This window comes from Micropterus dolomieu, linkage group LG06 (assembly GCF_021292245.1).
Source record: "Micropterus dolomieu isolate WLL.071019.BEF.003 ecotype Adirondacks linkage group LG06, ASM2129224v1, whole genome shotgun sequence".
In the NCBI taxonomy this organism is placed as follows: Eukaryota; Metazoa; Chordata; class Actinopteri; order Centrarchiformes; family Centrarchidae; genus Micropterus; species Micropterus dolomieu.
In genome coordinates this window covers 17,215,035-17,235,408 of record NC_060155.1, presented here as the reverse complement: position 1 = coordinate 17,235,408, position 20,374 = coordinate 17,215,035, and the positions used below count along the sequence as shown (strand labels likewise).

The 20,374-nt window shown below is 42.1% G+C and overlaps 2 protein-coding genes across 3 annotated transcripts in view; both read right to left on the bottom strand.

Moving 5' to 3' along the window:
* Window positions 1-1,020: 1,020 nt before the first annotated feature.
* chrng (cholinergic receptor, nicotinic, gamma) lies at window positions 1,021-6,361 on the bottom strand. Its single transcript, XM_046052197.1, has 12 exons — window positions 6,298-6,361; window positions 5,086-5,222; window positions 4,962-5,006; window positions 4,737-4,861; window positions 3,879-4,034; window positions 3,232-3,329; window positions 2,934-3,134; window positions 2,501-2,615; window positions 2,283-2,397; window positions 1,887-2,151; window positions 1,663-1,796; window positions 1,021-1,579 (listed from the first exon to the last, which is right to left on the bottom strand). The coding sequence occupies exons 1-12, from the start codon at window positions 6,359-6,361 to the stop codon at window positions 1,373-1,375; spliced, it is 1,662 nt and encodes a 553-aa protein (XP_045908153.1). The 3' UTR covers window positions 1,021-1,372.
* A 1,999-nt stretch (window positions 6,362-8,360) lies between these two features.
* The window catches only part of prss56 (serine protease 56), a 12,843-nt gene continuing 829 nt past the window's right edge, over window positions 8,361-20,374 (bottom strand). The window contains exons 2-16 of one of the 2 annotated variants that reach the window (XM_046051915.1): window positions 19,800-19,896; window positions 19,507-19,683; window positions 13,240-13,398; window positions 12,864-13,118; window positions 12,496-12,688; window positions 12,262-12,397; window positions 11,963-12,119; window positions 11,666-11,808; window positions 11,276-11,435; window positions 10,987-11,175; window positions 10,711-10,902; window positions 10,384-10,604; window positions 9,242-9,821; window positions 9,041-9,147; window positions 8,361-8,927 (exon numbers count right to left, since the gene is read on the bottom strand). In XM_046051915.1, coding sequence (XP_045907871.1) covers window positions 8,754-8,927; window positions 9,041-9,147; window positions 9,242-9,821; window positions 10,384-10,604; window positions 10,711-10,902; window positions 10,987-11,175; window positions 11,276-11,435; window positions 11,666-11,808; window positions 11,963-12,119; window positions 12,262-12,397; window positions 12,496-12,688; window positions 12,864-13,118; window positions 13,240-13,360 — 2,628 coding nt within the window. In that variant the 5' untranslated portion in view covers window positions 13,361-13,398; window positions 19,507-19,683; window positions 19,800-19,896 and the 3' untranslated portion in view covers window positions 8,361-8,753. Of the gene's footprint in view, window positions 8,928-9,040; window positions 9,148-9,241; window positions 9,822-10,383; window positions 10,605-10,710; window positions 10,903-10,986; window positions 11,176-11,275; window positions 11,436-11,665; window positions 11,809-11,962; window positions 12,120-12,261; window positions 12,398-12,495; window positions 12,689-12,863; window positions 13,119-13,239; window positions 13,399-14,601; window positions 15,562-19,506; window positions 19,684-19,799; window positions 19,897-20,374 lie in introns of those variants that run through there. The other variant, XM_046051914.1, reaches the window with a different exon arrangement.

Sequence of the window (20,374 nt, the reverse complement as noted above, 5' to 3'; positions counted from 1 at the left end):
TTTTTAGGTGCCTCTAATTTGTAGAGGGAAACTGCACTGTTAATGAGCTTAAAGGTTCATTATTGATCTTGAAAATAGTAGTTTTGACACAAAATTGTTAGTGCAAGGTCCACCTAAAGCAGGCTATAGAAAATAAGCAAAGACATTTTGTGCGGTAGAATTTAGTTTTGAAAATGGCAATCAGAAAATCGTCTCACAACCCATTAGATTCGTGGGGGGTTTACAATTAAAGCTTTTTTCCTATGAAGACTTCTGAAAAACTGAATTTATGAGGGAAAGTTCAAGAAAAAAAACACACAAGGTTCCTTACAGCAGCTCAGCAGGTTCAGTTCTCTGGCACCAACATAAACATCCTCCCCTTAAAACAGTGATTTCATCACAGCAGCCGGCCCCTGCCTCCTTTTTATTCACATCACACTCACTCAGCTTGGTCCCATTCTGCAGCTGCATGCAACACTGTATATTCCTCCGCAACAAAGATGATCACAGTACCATAATGAAGCCCTATCTCATGTCCTGTTTCTAGACAGTGATTGATACAACAGGTGCCCAAATGGTTAACATCTTCCACAGCATTGTACCCTTTTTATGTCAAAATGGCATGTAAAGACAGAAAATAGCACAATAGAGATTGAAGGGCTCTTGCTTACCATCTGTGGTCAAGCATCCAGGTACCGAAAGACTTATCTAACTGTGAGAACGCCTATGAGTTGTCATGATCAGGAAGGGGTGTAGCACAAACCTACTCACCACCTCTGTGTGTTTGTGTGAATATTCACGTAGTAATGTTTGGCTTTGTGGGTGTGTGTTTGTCAGGAGAGATGTCCCCCCGGCTCTGTCTCACCCCCTGACTCCCGTTTCCATCCCAACCAGCCGGATCTGCCTTTTGTTGGGTTAGAAAGGCACCACTCAGCCATGTAATTGAAATCCTGCTTCAAGAGGTGGGGGGCAGTGTAGTGTAGAGTCTGTGTTCGGGGGGGGGGGGATTTGTGGGGATTTAGACATGTCTGAGAGTGTGCACAAGATATCAGTACTACCTTTATTGATAAAAGCATTTATTTGGTACATTTGGCTACCGTTCACTGTTTCTGTGTGTCATCAACAGACGTCTCAAGCTGTTTATCATGATTGCCTTGAATTTTATCAACAGCAGGTGAAAAGGTAAACTTACAAATTGCTCTTTTTTTTAATACAGCATTTTATGCAAAAACATTTTCAACCTCAACAATCAGTCACAGCTGATGCTGGTATGCGTCATCACGGATCAAGCGTGGCGTCCACACATCTGTGCTGTGGCACTTTTGACTTTGTGATAGTCCACAGACCCACACTACCAAATGAAAACACACAGCGGTATCTTCTCTCAGTTAGATCAAAACTGATCTAACTGAGACAGACTTGTTAGATTGTTTGTTGGAGGGAGATACTTCTTGGGATCCCCGAGGAAAGGTGAGGAGGGAGGCTGGTTGAAATGGCCCATCAGGAAGATTCCGATTGTGCCAATGAAAAACAACAACGCCATGACAATAAAGCAGGCCCTGTCGATCACACGGGCGACCAGGAACCACTCTTCATTCTCCTGGGATTGAGAAAAATTGGAGATTATCACTGATGTTGATTTTAACCCGAGAAGCTGGGCAAATATAAAAATGTGGAGCTTACATTCTGGAAGTTGCTCTGTTGCTTTGCAGTCTCAGCAATGTGTTTGCAGGAGGACACACACTGCTTCAGTTCAGGAGAGGCCTTTGCCAGGCTGGCACTGAGCTGCTCAGCTGTACCCCCCTCCAGCCCATCATCTGTGTACAAAACAGATCAGATATTTGCGAGATCACAAGAGGGAACACACTCTTAAGTGCACTTCATGCAAAACTCATTCAAACACTTACGTAGCTTCTCTAATACTGATTTCATCAATCCGTTTCTTTCTTTAAGTCGGGCAAACATGAGTTCAGACCGAGCTGTTTTCTTCACATATTCCTCCGCCTTGGTGATGAGGCTCATGGAGCTGCGGCGTCGGCAGGGGAGCAGGAACACGCCGCTCCTGTCTGTAACCAGAGTTTCACCGTTTACAGTGTGTGAGGTGTTGCCATTGTTTGGTGTCCAGGGTCGCATCTGCATCCTAAGCAGCCGAGGCAGGATGTTTAGGAAGATCTGAAGAGGACACAAGGTCAGAAGGTAATCCAGTGGCAAATAGACCCATGTTGACTTCACAGTATGTTCATTCAAAAGCTTCTTAATGGAAATTACATTCAGAAAAGGGTTTTGTCTGGCCTCAGTCTCACCTTTCGAACTTTGTCTGTCATTATGTGAGTGTTTGGGGTTCTCAGGGAGACGTTGAGGACTATCACACAGTTCATCACTACCATGGTGGTCACTGACATCACAAACATCAAATACCTGCAGCCAAAGGTTCATAAATCACATCTTTTTCAGCACTGTTTCATATCGGTGGTAGGTGAAAGTCTGAACCGAAATCTTAGAGTGACCACACAAAACTTACTTTCCAATAAGAGGCACTGCCTTCGAAGTCTCTGGAACCTTCTTGGCGATAAGGAAGAGGAACACAGTCTGGCCCAGAAGAGTGGCAACAGACATGGTGCACTTCTGACCCCCGGCTGCAAAACTCAAACCAATATTCAGTCAGTAGTGATGAGGTTTTGTGTTCAATTAAAACAGATACTTATTCTTCTGTCTTGTCAGAGAGTCTGTCATCACATGAAGGTCTGGAGAAAATCTAGATGATGAGGTCTTGCAAATCCTCACTCCAGAATTCACACAATTGTTCTCTTTATCACAACACCCCATTGCATATTTTCCTTTTTTTAGTATGTTTTGTCCTTGTCTTGACTCCTCCAGACTTGGATGACGTTGACGTGACAGAGGTATGACTACCTAAGATCAGGCTTTTAGATATACAAAGTGAGGAAAAAGACCTTTGGCAGGTAAGTAGTAGACAAGGAGGCAGAGGGAGGAGAAGAGCACACAGGGGGCGATGATGTTGATGATGTAGAAGAGGGGTTTTCTCTGGATGATGAGGAAGAAGACCACCTCCTGGTACTCCAGCTCATCCTTAGTGAACTGAGTATTGATCACCTTCTTAGCAGGCCTGTGTTTGATGACCCACTCTCCATTTTCTAACAATAACAAAATTAGAGTCTTTCATTTTGAGAACGTAACGATTGTTTTATTTTGAATAATTATTCAAAATCTATTATTCAAATGTTGCTATACCTGTAAAAGCCTGTGGGTCGATATCCACCCACTCCAACGTGTGGTTATCCTCCTCTTTGAGAACCATTTCGATCTCATTGGCACTGTAAGTCTGGGAGCTGAACACAGGGACAAGACATATGGCCTGTCACCAACCACAAACACCACCATCTAGTCGCTGCAGACACAATATTTATTCTAAATAATCAGTAATCACAATAATTTCAATAATAATTCATAATAATAATAATAATAATAATAATAATAATATACAATTACCAGTATAATTATTACTATGGGAGTAGTAATATACAAAGTAGTAACATAACACTTTCATTTTACATTGCATTATATCACTTATTACTATATACCAATACTATATTAATTCTAGTGTATATAGTTATTACTGTGCTCTAACACTATTATAGTATTATGCTAGTATTATTTCTGTATATTACATATATTGCACATATATAACATGATTATTATAAAATATTCATACCAACATCCATACTTCTTTTGCACAAAGATTTGCACAATTGGTGAGCCTGAGGTGATTTTTATTCTTAACAGTTATTGTATAATACTGCAGTAATACTGTAAATAGAGTTTTATAAGTACTTCATACTGGCCGATCATCAAATCCCAACACCCTCGTCTCCACTCACCGGAAGACCATGGTGCAGTTCTGCCAGTCAAAGGGAAAGTAGTTGACGGTGATGGTACAAGCACTGCGGTAGATGGCAGGGGGCAGCCAGTACACACAGCCGTTGGAAGACACGAGTGCATTGCAGTAAAGTGCTACCTCGAATTGTCCATCCACACTGTGCACAGGTTAGAACAGAGGGAAACAGACCTTTGCTGGCGCATTCGAACTCGCACACAGACACATTGTTACTACATTATCGTATTATATGGATACACTCAAGTTAACCTATGTCAACCGTAAAGCTGCACTTAGCAAAAGTATTTAGTAAAAGCACAGTCATCTTGCACAAATCATAACGATATAAAGAGGCACCTCTTTGCACCTCTTATCTTTGAGATCCTACAGAGTCTATTCATGGATATTGATAAACACGTTAACTATGAACTACAATTTATTTTGTTTTAGTTTATTACTATAATTTCTTGTAAACAGTTAGTTTCTAATTGTTTGCTCATGATCAGCAGGAGCTAATGAGTCCCGTTCAATCCACTGAAATATCAAGTATTTTTGAAAGGTCTGCCCACATGTACAGCTGCCATACTCACTAACACTAACTTTGATTCTTGATTACAAAATCCTTTCAATGGGAAATCCACTAAGGAGGCAACATGCCTTCACAATCACCTTTTATGGTGTGAAATAACAGCGCCATAAAAAGAAAGCATAACTTTTTGCTTTTTGCTTTTTGTGCTTTTATACTAATTGATGTAGGGCTACACAGTGCGGCTATGAGGGGATTCCAGTGTGAAAACTTGCTCAGTGAAGGTGTGAGTGGCTTGCTGGCTGAGGTGTAAAATGTGAAGGTTGTTGCACTCACTTGTTCTCCAGAATGATGTCTGGCAGCCAGATGCTCTTGGAGGGGACCCTCAGCTCAGAGGTGATGTTCCCATACAGAACTGACCTGGGCGGTTGGTCCCATCTGAGCCTGTAGTCACACCATCGCTACATACAGAAATACTATAGGTTTGACTTTTGACCATGTCTTGCAGATACACTACTATGTTAAAATTCACTTTCATTGCAAAGCAAGGTGTAAGGTTACCATTTCTATCCAGACGCTGGTTGTCAGGGCTTCCTCCTTTTCATTCTAAAGAGTGATAGTTTAGTAAACAATGTTGTTGCAGCCACTGGGACTCATCAAAAACACCAGAATGAACTTCACTCACCAGGGAGATGAGGTTGGTGAGCGTCATCTTGATGTTGACCTGAGTGATGTCACCGCTCTTCTCCGTGGGCCGCACGTTCTTGTTGTAACCCTTCATCAATTCCTTAAATAGTTCCCCTTCAAGGTTGAGTGCTGATGCTGCAGACAAACCAGAGGTCAGGGCAAGAACATATGAAATACTGAAGCAAGTGATTAATTTAAAGAGGCACTCCATCAATTTTACATATTAAGTTCAGTTTGCCGATTATGAGAATTACTATTCAGCCTGTTAAAAAAAGTTGTATAGTGTCTCATGCGGCTCTGCAAGGAGCTTTCACATTGATTTTAGGGTTTTCTCGGCTTCCACATAAGACATAACATTGTCAGAAACACTCTGCATTAAAAACTGGACTTGTGAAGTTGTATGAATGTAGGCATTGAGGAGGTGGGGGTGTCTGTCTATCTGGTTTAGCAAACTCAACTATAGCAAAAAAATTATCTTGTCTTCTTATCAACTAATGTGTTACATGCCATTTGGCAAACTTACCGAAATCGACCAAATGTTGCTCTTGTTTGGTTGGTGTCAAGTATTACATGATGTCATATCAACCTCTTTATATAGATATTGTATAACAGCGGACACCTGATGCATCCTCAGGCGAAATGAGAACTGGAGCCAGCATGAAATCTGCCACAATTTTAGTCTGAACAGTAGACCACACTAAACACATATAGTATGAGTATGGTCCACCACTACAAGTTCTGTCTACTTTTGTATACATGCCCTGCCAAATAATGCAGTGTATTTCAGTAACAATTTACATCTCCAACAAGATTTCACCCTCGTTGTCATTTGTTACTGAACCTGTCACAGTTTGGTGTTCGGTGTACTGCTACTTTTGTAACGACAATTGTCTGGGAGATGAGTTCCACATTTTGTTTGAATGTGAGAACATAAGCTTCATGACTAATGGGGCAAAGTACTGCAGTACTAGTAAAAGCACTATTTAAACTGTTTGTCTCTGTTAAAATGAATCTTGATATCACAGTTCGAGGAGCCAAATGTTATGTAAATTATGGCAGGAGTCTTCATAAAGAATGTTTGTTGCACTGAATTCACTATAAGTGTGACAATCTGACTTCAAATAGTCACATCACACCATACAAATACCTAGAAACTAAAAACACACTGTAAAATGTCTCCTAAATGAGGCTAATTTGCAAGCGTTCCTACCTGTGGCAGAAATCAGAAACACCCTTATGAAGAGTGACAGAGAAAGCGGAGGTCCAGAATCCATTAGTGTTGTGCTGTCTGAAACAAAGCTATGATCACTAATTTGGACACTACTTGACAGGGTTGCTGGCACTCGGCCTGTGTGTGTGTGTGTGTTTGTGTGTTTTAAAGCAAAAGTTGGGGCATGGGCTGATGGGAGGGTAGATGTTTAAAGGAAGGGTTGGGGGTTGGTGGGGGGAGTTGATGATTGTTACGGTTAAATACAAGAGTGTATTTCCAGTACTGCATTGCCAGCTGTCACAGAACACACACATACACACACACACACACTGGTAACATGACATGACATGCTTTAAGCATTGGACTCAATGACCTTACTTTCCCAGGGTTTTGTCTCTAAGTGAACAATTGGTACAAATTTTTTTTTTTGTCCAGTACTGAGCGAGTGAGTTTCACTAAAGTGTTTGTTTTTGGCATTGACAGGCAAAACAATGGACTATTAATAATTTTGTCAATGGAGTCTGGTGGCTTTGACAAGAACAAAATAGCGACTGTTTCTGGTTGCACAAAAAAGATCTTCCTCTTTAAAAAAAGGTCTATCGCTGTAAGGATCCTTTCCACAATGTTGTCAGGCACAATAACAATCTGAGCCTCTCAATGGCAAAAACAAGTACATCAGTGGACGTCCTTTGACAGGGGCAAAAGCCTACAAGGATTATGTTGCAGCTCTGTTTTGCTGCTGCTGACTGCAGTGCGCTCGCTCAATACTGGACCAATTTCAAAAAATGTTGTCCCATTTAGTCATATAGACACAAAAACATGGGAAAATAGGGCCCAGGTTGAAAAATATTGACGTTACCCTTTAAGGTACACTATCAAAACACACAATGTATTGTAATTCTGCTTAGTGCACCTGGTTGTTGTCATTCAGATGTCCACACAAACAAAGTACATCAGTGATCTATTAAAAGGGAGCTAACAGTCACCAGAAGACATGGTTAAATGTGTTCTCTTCAATAAAAGGATTACAGACAGACAGATTGCACAATAAAGAGAGGGAGAGGGCAGCAACACTGCGTGTGTCTGAGAGCCAGAAAGTTAAAGAAGCCATAGAGTGGACAACAGTCCATTTACAGCACAGCCTCTGTGATGACTGAGCAGGCTCAGTGGAGGTTGCTGGCACATTTGTGGTCTGTCATTACGGTGTGTGTGTGTGTGTGTGTGTGTGTGTGTGTGTGCGTGTATGTGTGTGTGTGCGCGTCATAAAAATACTTGTTCCCGCCATGATTTGGCGCACTTCCCACACACACATGAATACGCAAGACAGATGCAGGAGTTGATTTGTTGCAACAGAAGTATGTGTGTGTGTGTTTACTCAGCTGTTACACTGACATCCCTGTCTATCCCTCTTTTAGCACTAGCAGAAAACTACTTTAGATTAGTGGGCAGTTATTAGTTGTGTTACATTGGGTTTTTCAGTCACTGAGACTTGGCAGCAACAGCGAGCTGGACAAAAGTCAACACACAGTGCAGACAGGGCTTGCTTACAACTCAAGACAACAGTTGATTTAAAATGCTCAAGACTGAAGCCAGACAGTAAGAGATGCTAAAGATCAGCCATACTTCTGTGTCCAGTTACAACTGACTGTCCTGGAAATAGGAGTGAAGACAGAAAGGAGGTGGGAGGTACTGGTCACCACAGCACAGCAGCTGCTGTGTTGATGGGAAATCTTCAACACTGTCCAAATCCAAGTGTTGGAGGATTGAGGCCAAGCTGAAGTCCCAAGAGGAACTAATCAGCATTGAAACCCTGTCTCAAGAGAGTACGTTTGGGTCTCAGCAGAACTGCTGTACACTAGTAGCAAAATGCTGCAGGATTAGCAGCATGACTATCAGCTAATTTGAACCTCACAGCAATAGTTCAATTTGGTATTACATAACATTAACATTCAACACAACATGCCAAAATTAATAACAATTTATTTATATATATATATATAGTTGTTTTTTTACAAAAATACAAATACTTTTCTCTATACAAATAAATATGATAGTAACAAGGTAAGAATATGAATAATATGTACAGTCTGTGTGCTTTACAAGAGGCTCAACCTTTGCAAAAGACAATATGAATAACTTATCATTTTGTACAGATTCATAAGTTAGACAAGGCTGTGTCTCCAACCACATAAACAAAACAAAATGCATGGCATGATGGGTGGCCAGTAGTTGGGTTGATACATTCATGGTTGTGTTTTCATTTTGAGCCAAAGTCAGGCTCTCAGATGGGGAAAACAAAATCATGCTTTTCACAGGAGACCCCAGGTAATGTTCGTGTGCGTTTTATGTGCGTCTCTGTGTCCCATGAACAAGGGGGGTTCTTTTCAAACAGGTCTCTTTGAGAGTCTTTGTACTATCCTCTTTCATTTATTTGTTCACTTGCTGTTATGATAAAGTTAAGTCTTAAGTGCCTCTAGTGCCAAAGCAATGATCCTTGGCACACTGCGGTAGAATGACTCATTCTCCAGGCCCACGAGACTGTAGAAGGTCAAAGGACGTCCTCCCACTACTGCTCTGACCCGCGCCTGGTAAAGTCCTCGATCATTCTTAGAGCCCAGATCAACTAACACCTGAACAAAAGAGAGACCCAATGAAGCAAGGGGAACAGAGAGAGAAGTTATAAACATTTAGCTTTACCAGTGCACATTTACATCTCATAACTTCATCTAAAATTAAAATTTACCTCTTGGAAGCTCATGTGTACGTTCTTGCTTGGGATGCTTAAGACCCAGCTGTAAGTGTCTCTGACTTGGCTGACTTGCTGTGAGGACTCTCTCACTCCAGGACAAACTACAGGAACAAACAAAAACATTCCATTAGAGAAATAATAAAATTTTTAATAGTCTTCAATGAAAGTTCTGTCAGAACTGGATGTGGCACATACTTTTCCCACTGGCCCCTGGTATCTGCCTCTTGCGCAGAAGGCTCCTGTATTTTCTGCGAAGACTTAAAGTCTTTACAGCATGCACAGTTTGTCTGGGGTCAGCAGTCGTCTCTGTGTGAGCGCCCTCAGTGATCGGTTGAACGTCAGTTGTTGACTGCGCTGGAAGTGGTAACTTTGATTTTAATTCTGTTCTATCTTCATTTTTAACAAAAGTAAAATCCTCTGACATGGCGCTCCATTTGACACCAAGAGACGCTTCGCTATCGGATGACGTTTCACTTTGTGATGCATCTGCTGTCACAATGTCATCTTGTGTTCTTAATGTCTGAATTTCATTCATCAGGGCTGTTAGAAGTGACCATGGCTGCTGGGATTCTGGGGAGGAGGAGGTGTGGCCGGTGTGGACCGGTGCAGCAGTGGAAGACGTAGGAAAAGGGGGGCTGTTGGGAGACTCCTCCTGGAGGTAGACTGTATCCAAGTGCAGGATGGGAGGAGCAGCTCTGGAGGCCAATTTAGAGCGAAGAGCTACAATAACAGATCGGAATTCTCCCTCCAGCTGATGTACTAATGAGTCCTCCGTCTGTAGATGACATGTAAAAAAAGACTGAAAGTTAGGGTAGGCAGTGTTGGAGAACTAGCAAGAGACAGCTAGATTTTGAAAAAAGATTCCACCTGGACCGAATGAAACCATTGGCTGTCACTGGATTGTTTTCAGTTTTGTGTCAGAGCATTTGATTTTTTTGATTGCTGTCGGCTTGTAAAGAGAATTTTAACAAATCTAACAAATTGCTCCTGAAATAAATTTCCAGCACCAGCGTTAAGATTATCTTCATATAAATCATGTGGACATCAAAATTACATCCGCTTCAGTCACTGGCATTTCCCAGAATGCCTCGTCCAAAAAGAATGCTCAATGAATGTTCAAGCAAAACGATGAGGCTAGAAAGAAGCCTGTGCTCTTTGATATTGCAAGGTTTATACTAAAACCGAATCGATTAACCTCACCATTTAACCATTACTGATTGAGATAGTTGTACAGTTTTTTTCTTAATATAAAAACATCAGGCTGTGCAGGGAATATACTGTCATATAATGCGATGCATACATCATCTTCATTTGGACATTTTAGAAATATGACCTACCTGTAAGAAAAGGTTGTCCTCCTGTCTTGTTGTTGTGGAGGAGATGTCTGTGGATGTGTCAGAATGCTGTTTGTCCAGGTCCTCAGCCGTGTTCCTCAGGTATTTCTCCCAGTCATCCACTGAGGGTCCCACCTCTCTGAATAAGGCTGGAGGAACTGGAGAAGGACCCTGCTCAGTTGGCACCACAGCTCCACCTAGCTGTTCTGCAAGTAATAAAAAACCTGTTACAACACCGCAGGGTGAATGAGTGTTTGCATGGTTATCTATTAAGTTATCTATACATTTTATGTTTGGACAGAATATGTAATAACATAATCTGTCATGTACCTTCAATCTGTGTGCGACCATGGCTCAGGCCCAGGTCCCTCCTCTCTCTGGTGTGGGTGAAAGCTGTGCTGTATATGTGCTCCACCAGCTGAGGCAGAGTCTGGGTGAAGAACGTCAAGTCGACTTTGTCCCTGATGTAATCCTCGGCCCTCTGGAGCAAGTCCAACAAGGTCTGCAGGAACGAACGCAACTCTAGATGGCAGAGATCGAGCAACAGATTAGAAACCTCAAAGCATGACCTAGCATAAAGAATAACAAGTCAGTATATTTACTCACGACATTTCTTGAAGCGGGTGAGGCACTTATCCTCTGCCATTCGGCTGCAAGCGCTATCAGACTGACCAGGGGGACAGGTCAGGGTATAGAAGTGACAAAGAGAGGTGAACTCTGACCTCTGTCCCTCCTCCGTCATTTCTGTTGTCTTTAGAAGCTCCGGACATGTTGGCTCCCTGCTTCCAAATGACTCTAAAAAGATAATCATAGATTGTAGATAATATTTAGAAGTATGTTGTATGTGAAAATATCTAATAATTCAGTTTCTGCGGCGCTGTTGCTTGAAACTCACTTTGTATCTCAGCCTGAATCCAGTCAGAGAAAGCAGACACCCGCGTGTAGACTCCAGGCTTGCCCTTCTCCCCACAACCGTCTCCCCAGGAGGTAATGCCATAGAGTTGGAACCGACCTGAAATTCGGTCCTGGTAGATAAGGGGGCCTCCAGAATCTCCCTACACGTGACAGAAAATCCCCCAAAGATTAAAAAAAAATGCTGATCTGAAAATGACGTATTTTCAAAGATACTTTGGTTTTGCTAAAAAAAAAGTTTCAGAAACAATAAGAGGATCAGATTTTTTACAGTGAATTAAAGGTATGTCAATTCACTAATTGGAGAAAATTCCCAAATAACCTGAAAGACCTAAAAAGAGGAACACAAAGAAAATGATGCGGTTCTGCCCACCTGACAGGAGTCTATGCCTCCAGAGAGATAGCCAGCACACAGCATAGTATTGGTGACCAGTTCTTTACCAAGGGCACTCTTACAGGTGCTCTGAGGCAGCAGGGGCACCTTGGCCTCCATCACCACGTCAGCAGACGGACCGTCTGTAGAGAAGAATAAAAATTTGCTAACTCATTGTCCTTATCAACAGCACATAGTCTGTCAAAAGGGAAACAAAAAGCATTTAAGCTTGCTAGCAGAAAACTAAGCTGTAAATAGCTCTGAAGTGAAAATCCATGTTAATGATCACCCACTGACCCTCATAGAGGGAGCCCCAGCCTGCCACCAGACATGGACTGCCAGTAGGGGGGTCCACGCCAGAGGGGAGACACACGGGGGTGACACGGTTGGACAGGACCACTGGAGATGTAAGCTCCACCAGGGCTATGTCGTTATTAAATGTCTTTGGGTTGAACTGCAGGAAGAGGAAAAAGTTTGATTCATTACATTATTTTAAGACTAACAGACTGATCTGGTTGTTTAATTGTTTGACCAAGGAGAGATAATACTATATGATTTCTATCCCACTTTATATATTCCATACTTTGCATTGTTACCTTAGGATGAGGGATGATGCGGTTCACTTTGAGAACCTGCTCATCAGGGTCAGTCTTGGTGATGTCAAACTCCCCCACCACAGCTGTCCAGTAGCTCTCACTGCGGCTGCTACAGAGGTCAGAAGAATAAGAGAAGCTGGGAGTGAGAGTAGAAAAAAACGTGTAATATTCTCAAATGCAACAGACAAATCGAAGATCTTATTTTAGTTGTAGAAAACAGTGATGCACACTCACCCGGCAAAACAATGAGCAGCAGTGACAACCCAGGAGCTGTCCACCAGGACCCCTCCGCACATCAGGCCACCATCTAGCTGGAGGTTGACCAGCCATGGCCAGCTGCCTGGAGGAGCAGGAGAGCCGCCCACAATCCGGGAGCGAGGCTGTGTGATGTTTAGCCCCGTGGGCAACCTCTGACCACACACTGCTGCTGGGACAGAGTGACACTGATGGTCAAAAAAAGGCTGCAAAATCAGCTTTTTGTAGACAAACACATAATACTGGAGCTGTACAAATTAGCCTCACACCTTTTCACTGACTTTACGGACAGAGAAAGGTGGATAATCTGAATGCATATGTCTTTGTGAACACATGTATCCCCTCACCCTGTGCATGCGTCTGTGTAGCAGGTTCCAGGTTCTGCATTGTGTTAAGCAGGCTGCACTGGAGGACACGGGCGCTGCAACTCTCACCCATGATCCTGATGCAGCTCTCCTTGTCCAGTTCACCTGGTGGGCAGCGATGCTGATAGTAGGCACAGGCCTGGCTCAGAGCCCAACTCCGCTCAGCTTCATCTTGAAGCTTCTGGGCCTTACTGATGACATCACAGCTGGGCTCTGATAAGGCACTGGCAGGAGACGCTGTTGGGCGGGAAGAGGAGATTTGTTATGGACACTAAGAAAGCATTCATTGGTAATACAGGACAATGTCACTCAAGATGCTCAATTATGAAAAGGCCAAGAAGAGAAATCCTTTACTTACAGCAGGACCCAGACAGCTGTCCACAGTCCTGAAACAAACAGGGAGCACAGCCCCGGCAGCCTGCTTCAGCCCGACTCCTCTCAGATGATGCACGCTCGAGAGCGGACAGGGCACTAGCCATGGCCGCCTCTAGAACAACAGTGCCACGTTCAGACAGAGCTGCAAGGGAGGACAGGAAGAAAGAGAAAAGAAAGAACGGAAAATTGAAAAATATATAAAAAACAATTAAGATGCAAGACAAGCTAGAAAAGAGGAGATATGCCGAGAGAGAATAAGACACAAACAAGTGCACAGCAGTGAGGAACAGGAAGGACCTCTAGGTCGTTGCATGAAAGACTTTTATTTGCTGTGGGAACACTTGTGTGTGTATGTGAGCGTTAGTATGAACTACAGCAGCTTTCTGGTATGTGTGTGAGCAGCCCCCTTTTTCTCATGCTGCTCTTTGAGCTCATTGGCAGCGTGTTAGGCAAGCTAGCTCACGCTCAGCGCGCTGGTGAGGCTTCTGCAGACACACATCAATCGGACCGCAAACCCTGCAGCCCCCCTCTGTGCCGCACCACATCACAGGATAGGCCACTAACAACAACAATGCTGATTGAAGACTTAATTAGAAGGCCAGGGCTGAGCTGGCAGAGGCTGGCAGGCAGGGACAGGCCGTAGGGGCACGGGCTGGCAGCCCATACATTGCCATCACCAGCCGTATGTATGAAGGCTCTGCTGTACTCAGCACTTCAATCAGAGAAGGCCAGAGGTCCCTCATCACAGTGCTCTACTGCAGGATTTAACAAGTTTCTCTGCAGTAGCTCTCTGACAAACCTGCCAGAGAAAGTGCCAAAATGAAAACAATGTAGACTAAAGAAGACAAAAACACGCCTAGGATAATATTTCTATTCTTTAATGCTGTGAAGACAGTTTGTGAAGATGAGTGCTGAAATGCACAGCATACAATTCTTTTAAGGTGAGATACCTGCTGTTTATCAGTAAACCACTAAAATATAAACTATATATATCTAATCTGTATCTGTAAGCACATCAGCAATGAACCAACTTCAATCACAAGTAAGCCTATAGAAAAATAAAGCATTTCTAAGATTTGCACGTGTCAGCTGTTTGCCCATCTCGGGCTTACTCATAGGGACTAGTAGTAGCACCATTGTTTTGTCCTCTTTTGAAGCATCACAGCATCACCAGCGTTGGTTTGCAGGGTTCTCATTATGATGCATTAAATAAAAAAAGATTAAAATGTGTCTATAAGAAATGCTGAAGCACTATATATTAGTATATTATAGAAGTAAACACATCACTACTCTTAACATATATTGCCATAATTGAGATAATAATTTTTTTAAATAGAAAAATTACCTTTGAGCGCACTCTGTGGCATCCTGTAGACCTCTCGCCCTGTTGGGGCTCCCAGCAAGCAATCAAGTCCCATAAGCAGCAGTGATAGCAGAAGCAGCATGGTGTCAGAACATCAGACCTCCACTCCACAGTGATAATAAGCAGGCAGGCAGGAGACACACGGAAAGAGGATGCAGAGGTCCTGGAGATGAGGCTAGCCTGCAGTGTTTCCAGTTCCTTATTGTCTGTTTGCTCTCTGCAATTGCTAAATGTCTCCCTCCTCCTGACTCTTTGGGCTCTCTCCCACAATGTGGTGCAGTGCATCTGTCTGTAAGTTTACTTAGAGGAACAATAGGTGCCTGGAGTTGTCCCTGGTATATATAGAGTCCGCAGGGGAACACCAGCAAGAGGGAGGGGGGAGAGGATAGGAAAGAGAGAGGGGGAGGGAGGGAGAAATGCTCCCATGGCCAATACACAAACAGATGAATTCATTAAGACTGTGACAGCAAATCGGGCGCAACTTGCCAAGGCTGGAAATTACAAAGGGGTTTGGTTCTATGAAAGGAGACAGAGGGAGGGAGAGATACAGATAGGGGACGGGGGGGACGGGAAGGCGGAGTGATTGGCTGGGCAGCAGGGAAGGGGGTGTTGTTTGAATTAATTAATGTGAGAGGAAGAGGGAGAAAGTTATGCAGATAAGGATATGGGCTGATGTGACACTGGAGTAAAGGAATGTGGAGCGAAAGAAACGCCAACAGGCGTCTGAACCGAAGAGTCACAGTGTGAGCGGAGCGAGCAGGAGATGGAGGGAGGTTGAGTGAGAGAGAGAGCGAGAGAGAGGGAAGTGTCTGCCATTCTGCATGCGCCTCAAAGAGGGCATTGTCCCTGGCATCCCTCTGAGGTTGCCCACATCAAAGCCGTCCCCCGGGCATCACTTGGCTGCCGCCTCCATTGATCACTTACAGTCTTTTATCCCCCCCATTAAAATATTGTCAGTTCACATCACTTTTGTCTTTCTCTGCTGAACTCTGCTTTTGTTACATAAAGATACAGTAAAAAAATGGTGTATTTGTAAGACCAGAAGAAATCATCCGTTGAAGAAATTAAAAACTTTTTTTGTTTTAGATTCTTGTATTTATTGTTAGCTTTTTGGACATGTCATTCGGATTTTCAGACAAAACGTTGATGAGATATACTCTATCATCCTGATTAAATAGCACACATTATGGTTTTTACAGAAACAGTGAAAAGGCCACAGAGCTGATGAGCTGACCTCATTAGATCCTTTTAACTGAAAAAGATTAAGGTGTGTAGTTACTGTAGCTTGCCATCTTTAAGATTTACAGCGTAAACAATCACATTATGTAAGATACATCTACCTCTCTCAAAATTATTACGATGGATGTGTAACACTTTATGACCTCCCCCTGTTTTAATAAAGCTAAATCAATCAATCAATCAATTTGACCAAATAGATTTATGTAGGAGGAGAAACTGTGATTGAGAAGAGAGAAAGTAAAAGTTTACAATGGAAAAAACTTTCAGCCGACTGAAACACGCGCGTGCATTCAAGGAGCCATTCTGCAGCAAAGAATCTCAGTTTTTAGATTTTGGACAATCACTGTGTATTGTACCAAAACAGTGGCTTTAGTGTGAGCTGGGAGACAAAAATAATCTGCCTGTCTACTTTGAATTTAAGAAAAGATTAGCATTTTTAGGGATACAAACTACACAGAAATAGATCACAGACAGCTCTGATTGCAACATATACCAATATGAGGCCTAATGTGTCAAAATCAAACATGCAAGTTTGCTTAGTCCAGATCCTGTTAGCTATACGTCATAGCATCTGCATATTTAAGGACACATTTTTCTCTTCCACAAGACAAAAGCCAGGTGTAACAGGTCTAAGTATTTTTCAAAAAATTATACTGCAGCTCAGTGAATATGACTGTTACAGTATACGGCCGCATTAAATTGTAAAAATGTCTACAGAGAGTGATCCCAATATTAAACCGATCACAATGTTCTGTACCTTCTCAGGCAATAGACAAGGGCATGGTCACAGTCTGCTTGGACACAGAAAGGAGTCTGTGCCGACCAGTAACTCAAACGAGAAGCACAAATTGGAGTCAATTTTGAGCCAACTAACTGGCTGAAGGATAAAAAGAGTGGCCGCCGAATCTAGCAGGGCATCATCAAAGAGAGCCGTCCACTGCTGCCACAAGCCAGCACCGACGGTCAGTTCACACCGACAACATACAAGTACGTGTGAGACAGTGTGCGACTGTGTGTTTATGTTTTCTGTCAAAGTTTGTGGTGCCAACTCTGGTGGATTCAAATGCTTTGATGGTGAAAAAGCTGTAAGCAACCGTACATATGCCAGGAAACAAAAACAGGCTTCAGAGATGGAATGAAGATGATGAGGAGGTTAGAAGAGATGGAAAAAAGTACATTTCTTTCTTTTCAAGCCTTGCTGTGCAGACATTCATTTGTTAATATGTGTGTGTGTGTGTGTGTGTTTTGTTGTGTGCATTGTGCCCCAGCCCCCTCCATGCACCCGTGCGGCACCATAGCCCTGAGATCTGAGAGCAGACTCAGACGGAGCAGAGCAGGAACGGCATGGGACAAACGGGCGGCACTCTTTCATTTCTTCCCTCACTCAATCCATTTGCCTTTGATGTCCTTTGACTAATTTGCCTTCTGTGTACTCTTCTCTTCATCTTCCTTCATCTTCTTTCACTTTTACTGTTTGATTATTTTACTGTTTTTATGAAGTTGTTAGGCGACTTATGTTGAAATTGTTGTTTCTTTACTTTTTCTGATGGTTTTATTTCTAATATTTTACTCTTGTAAAGCACTTTGTGATCATGATCTGTGAAAGGGGCTATATTAAATAAACTTTACTTTACTTACTTACTTACTTACTTACTATCTATCCACCAAGCACTTTGCCACTCTCTTCTCAACCGCCTGCCTATTTCTATCTCTACAAACAGTGGTTTTCTAAGTTGTTTACTATTTTATAATTCAATTACACTGCTAGTCAAAAGACTGTGCACACCTTCTTCTGTGCCTTTGATTGATGAATTCCTCTACTGTGCTTTAATTTCCTTTAAAGAATCTGGGGCATCTTATTACTGCAATATAACAATATTTCTGGTTCTGGTTTCTTGTATATCACTTAATCATTTTCCTAATGCATTTCTTTCACATTCGTGTAAATCACTTTACATTGCTGCTTGTTTGAAAGGTAATGTACATATAAAGTTGCATTGCCTAAACAGAAAAGTCACATGACCCAGTAGTAAGCATGACAGTATGTGAGAGTTTTTTCTCTCATTGAAATTCCACCTGTAGCACACACAAGGGTAACTGAGGCAAAGACAGAAAAAAATGGTCGTGTCCAAGCATATGAAATTCCAGGTTAAGTTGGCAACCTTCCCAGTATATGGGGGGACTTTAAACAGTCGACAAACAAGTAGCTCATATCCAAAGTGATTTTCTTTTTTTTGTCCAGGTGACAGCTGTCCTCAGTTTTTTGTTAGCCAATAAAATACATATTTGAGAATAAGAATAAGATTTCTGCAAGAGGGATTGGTAAAATCAAGTGAGAAGTGCACATGTGTTTGAAAAAGCAGGCTGGGCTGCTGAAATTCATGTGAATGCACAATCATCTGATGAACTGTCGAGAAAAGACTTATTGTCGGGTGCACAGGCTCGTCACTGGCTGGCTGCTTGAGCAGGTTACATAAAGAAAAAACACAATGCTCAGCGCAAAATCGCACCACAATGAGAACCTTAACAACAATCGTGTTGAATAACACCCAGGTATTGTGTTCAGTTATGAAACCATTTCTCCCATTGTCTCAGGCAGAAAACAATTGAAATCTAGGTCAGTGGGGTACGCAAGAGAGAAGAGGTTCAGCACAGACAGACACTTGAACCCCCCGACAATAGTCAAGCAGAAGCAGCTCGTCTGCACAGGCCTGTATTGGGTCATTGTTAGACATGTTGTTACTTAGATCTATTATGACCTCAACAATCACATTAACTGCCATTAAATGCACATTAAACACCAACGGTTCAATTATAAAATAACAACTTTACCTAAATGGAGTAATAATGATGATGTGGTTGATAACGTTTCTGTGGATTTGTTTTTCCTCATAATATTTCATCTCTATAGGCCCTTTGTCTTGTCATACCATGTTGTATTTTTATTGAATAACTCAAATTTGCAACACCAATGAGGTTGTGAATGAACAAAACAGAATTTTGCTTTGATGGTCAGTGATACTGCAAGGGTGTATCTTTGACCCTTGACCTATGTTTGAAATGTGAAATCCTGCACTTCATCCCCTGATTAGTCACATGCCCATCTGTCCTTTTGCTCTTTCAGGCATTGCTTGCAGGTGCAGCTGCAAGTGGATGTGCCTTACTTGCAGGGAGGGAGGTCTAAATGTACTTGTTGTATATATATCTACTTCTCAAGGTCTCTTCTTAGGGAACCTAGTCTGAGCCAGGGTTGTTTTGTTTTTTCCTTTAACATAGTAACTGCATGGTCTCTCCTAACATTATGTTTCTTTAGTGTATTCTAGACACTGTCCTTTTTTATATTTATTTGGAGATGTTCTTTTGACAGATTTGTATAACTTAACCTTTTGTTCAAACTGCTTCCCAAATATGTGATATTGGACCAGGTAGCTATTGAGCTGTTTTGTCCTTCAATACCTTGAAGAAGACTGTTATGTTGAATCATTATTAAAGCAAACGTTAATAAAACATTTTTTTGCATCATACAAGTGTGCGTATTCCTCAACACAGTTGGTAAGACACAGCCTCACTCTTTACACCTAAAGCTACAATGAACAGAATGCATGTGTTATATACAAATTTCTGTCAGTCACACTAAAAGGTGCTCACCATTGGGTCATCCTGTGGGTTCTCTCTGACGCACTGTCCCTGCTACAACAGGATGTCCAGGAGTTGTTTTCACTTGTCCAGCTTCATGTGTTGTTACAACAACCCTCTCAACAAGTCCCTCAGCTTCCTAACACTGACCAGCACCATGTCGCCCAGATGTACTGAGTACGGAACAACCTGTGAATAGAGAATTTGTCAGGTAGTATTCAGAATTTTAAGTGTGAACATAAATTGTGTGCAAAACATATTATTTGTATGTTCATTAGTTAATGAGAAACTGAGAAATAGCTTACCCGATGAAACTATTTGTAGTTCTACCCTTACTGCCAGGTTGACAATGAAATGTCTTTGAAAACTGCTAATAACAGGAAAAAGGTCCAACACACGTAACTGCAGAAGCAAAAATCAGATTAAAATCACTCTATTGTTCTTGGATGTAGGTAAAACTATATATATATCCCTGTTTGGACCACCAGGAAGCTAAAAAGAAGAAACTTTACTAGCCTAAGTAATTCCAGTCTACTGCTAATAAGCTACAGCTAACTTGAAAAGGCTGACATCTAGTGTCACTATAGTGAAACTTCTTTTAATGGATATGATGTCCATAGTGACACTAGAGTCATGTCCTCCACAGCTGGAACTGCAATGTTTAGCATGATCTGAGCTTATTTGGCTAGCTCTTGTATGCATGAATGTTTAACAGTAAAAACAGGGATGGGGTTTGATGTGGTCACACCTTTATTAGAGGAACAAATCCAGCAAAAAAGCTTTAATTTTCCAGATACACCTACCCGAGGTAGAACAAAGCACAACCATGTATGTTATAACTTTAATATTCCTTGATTGTATAAAAATATTTTACTGTAAA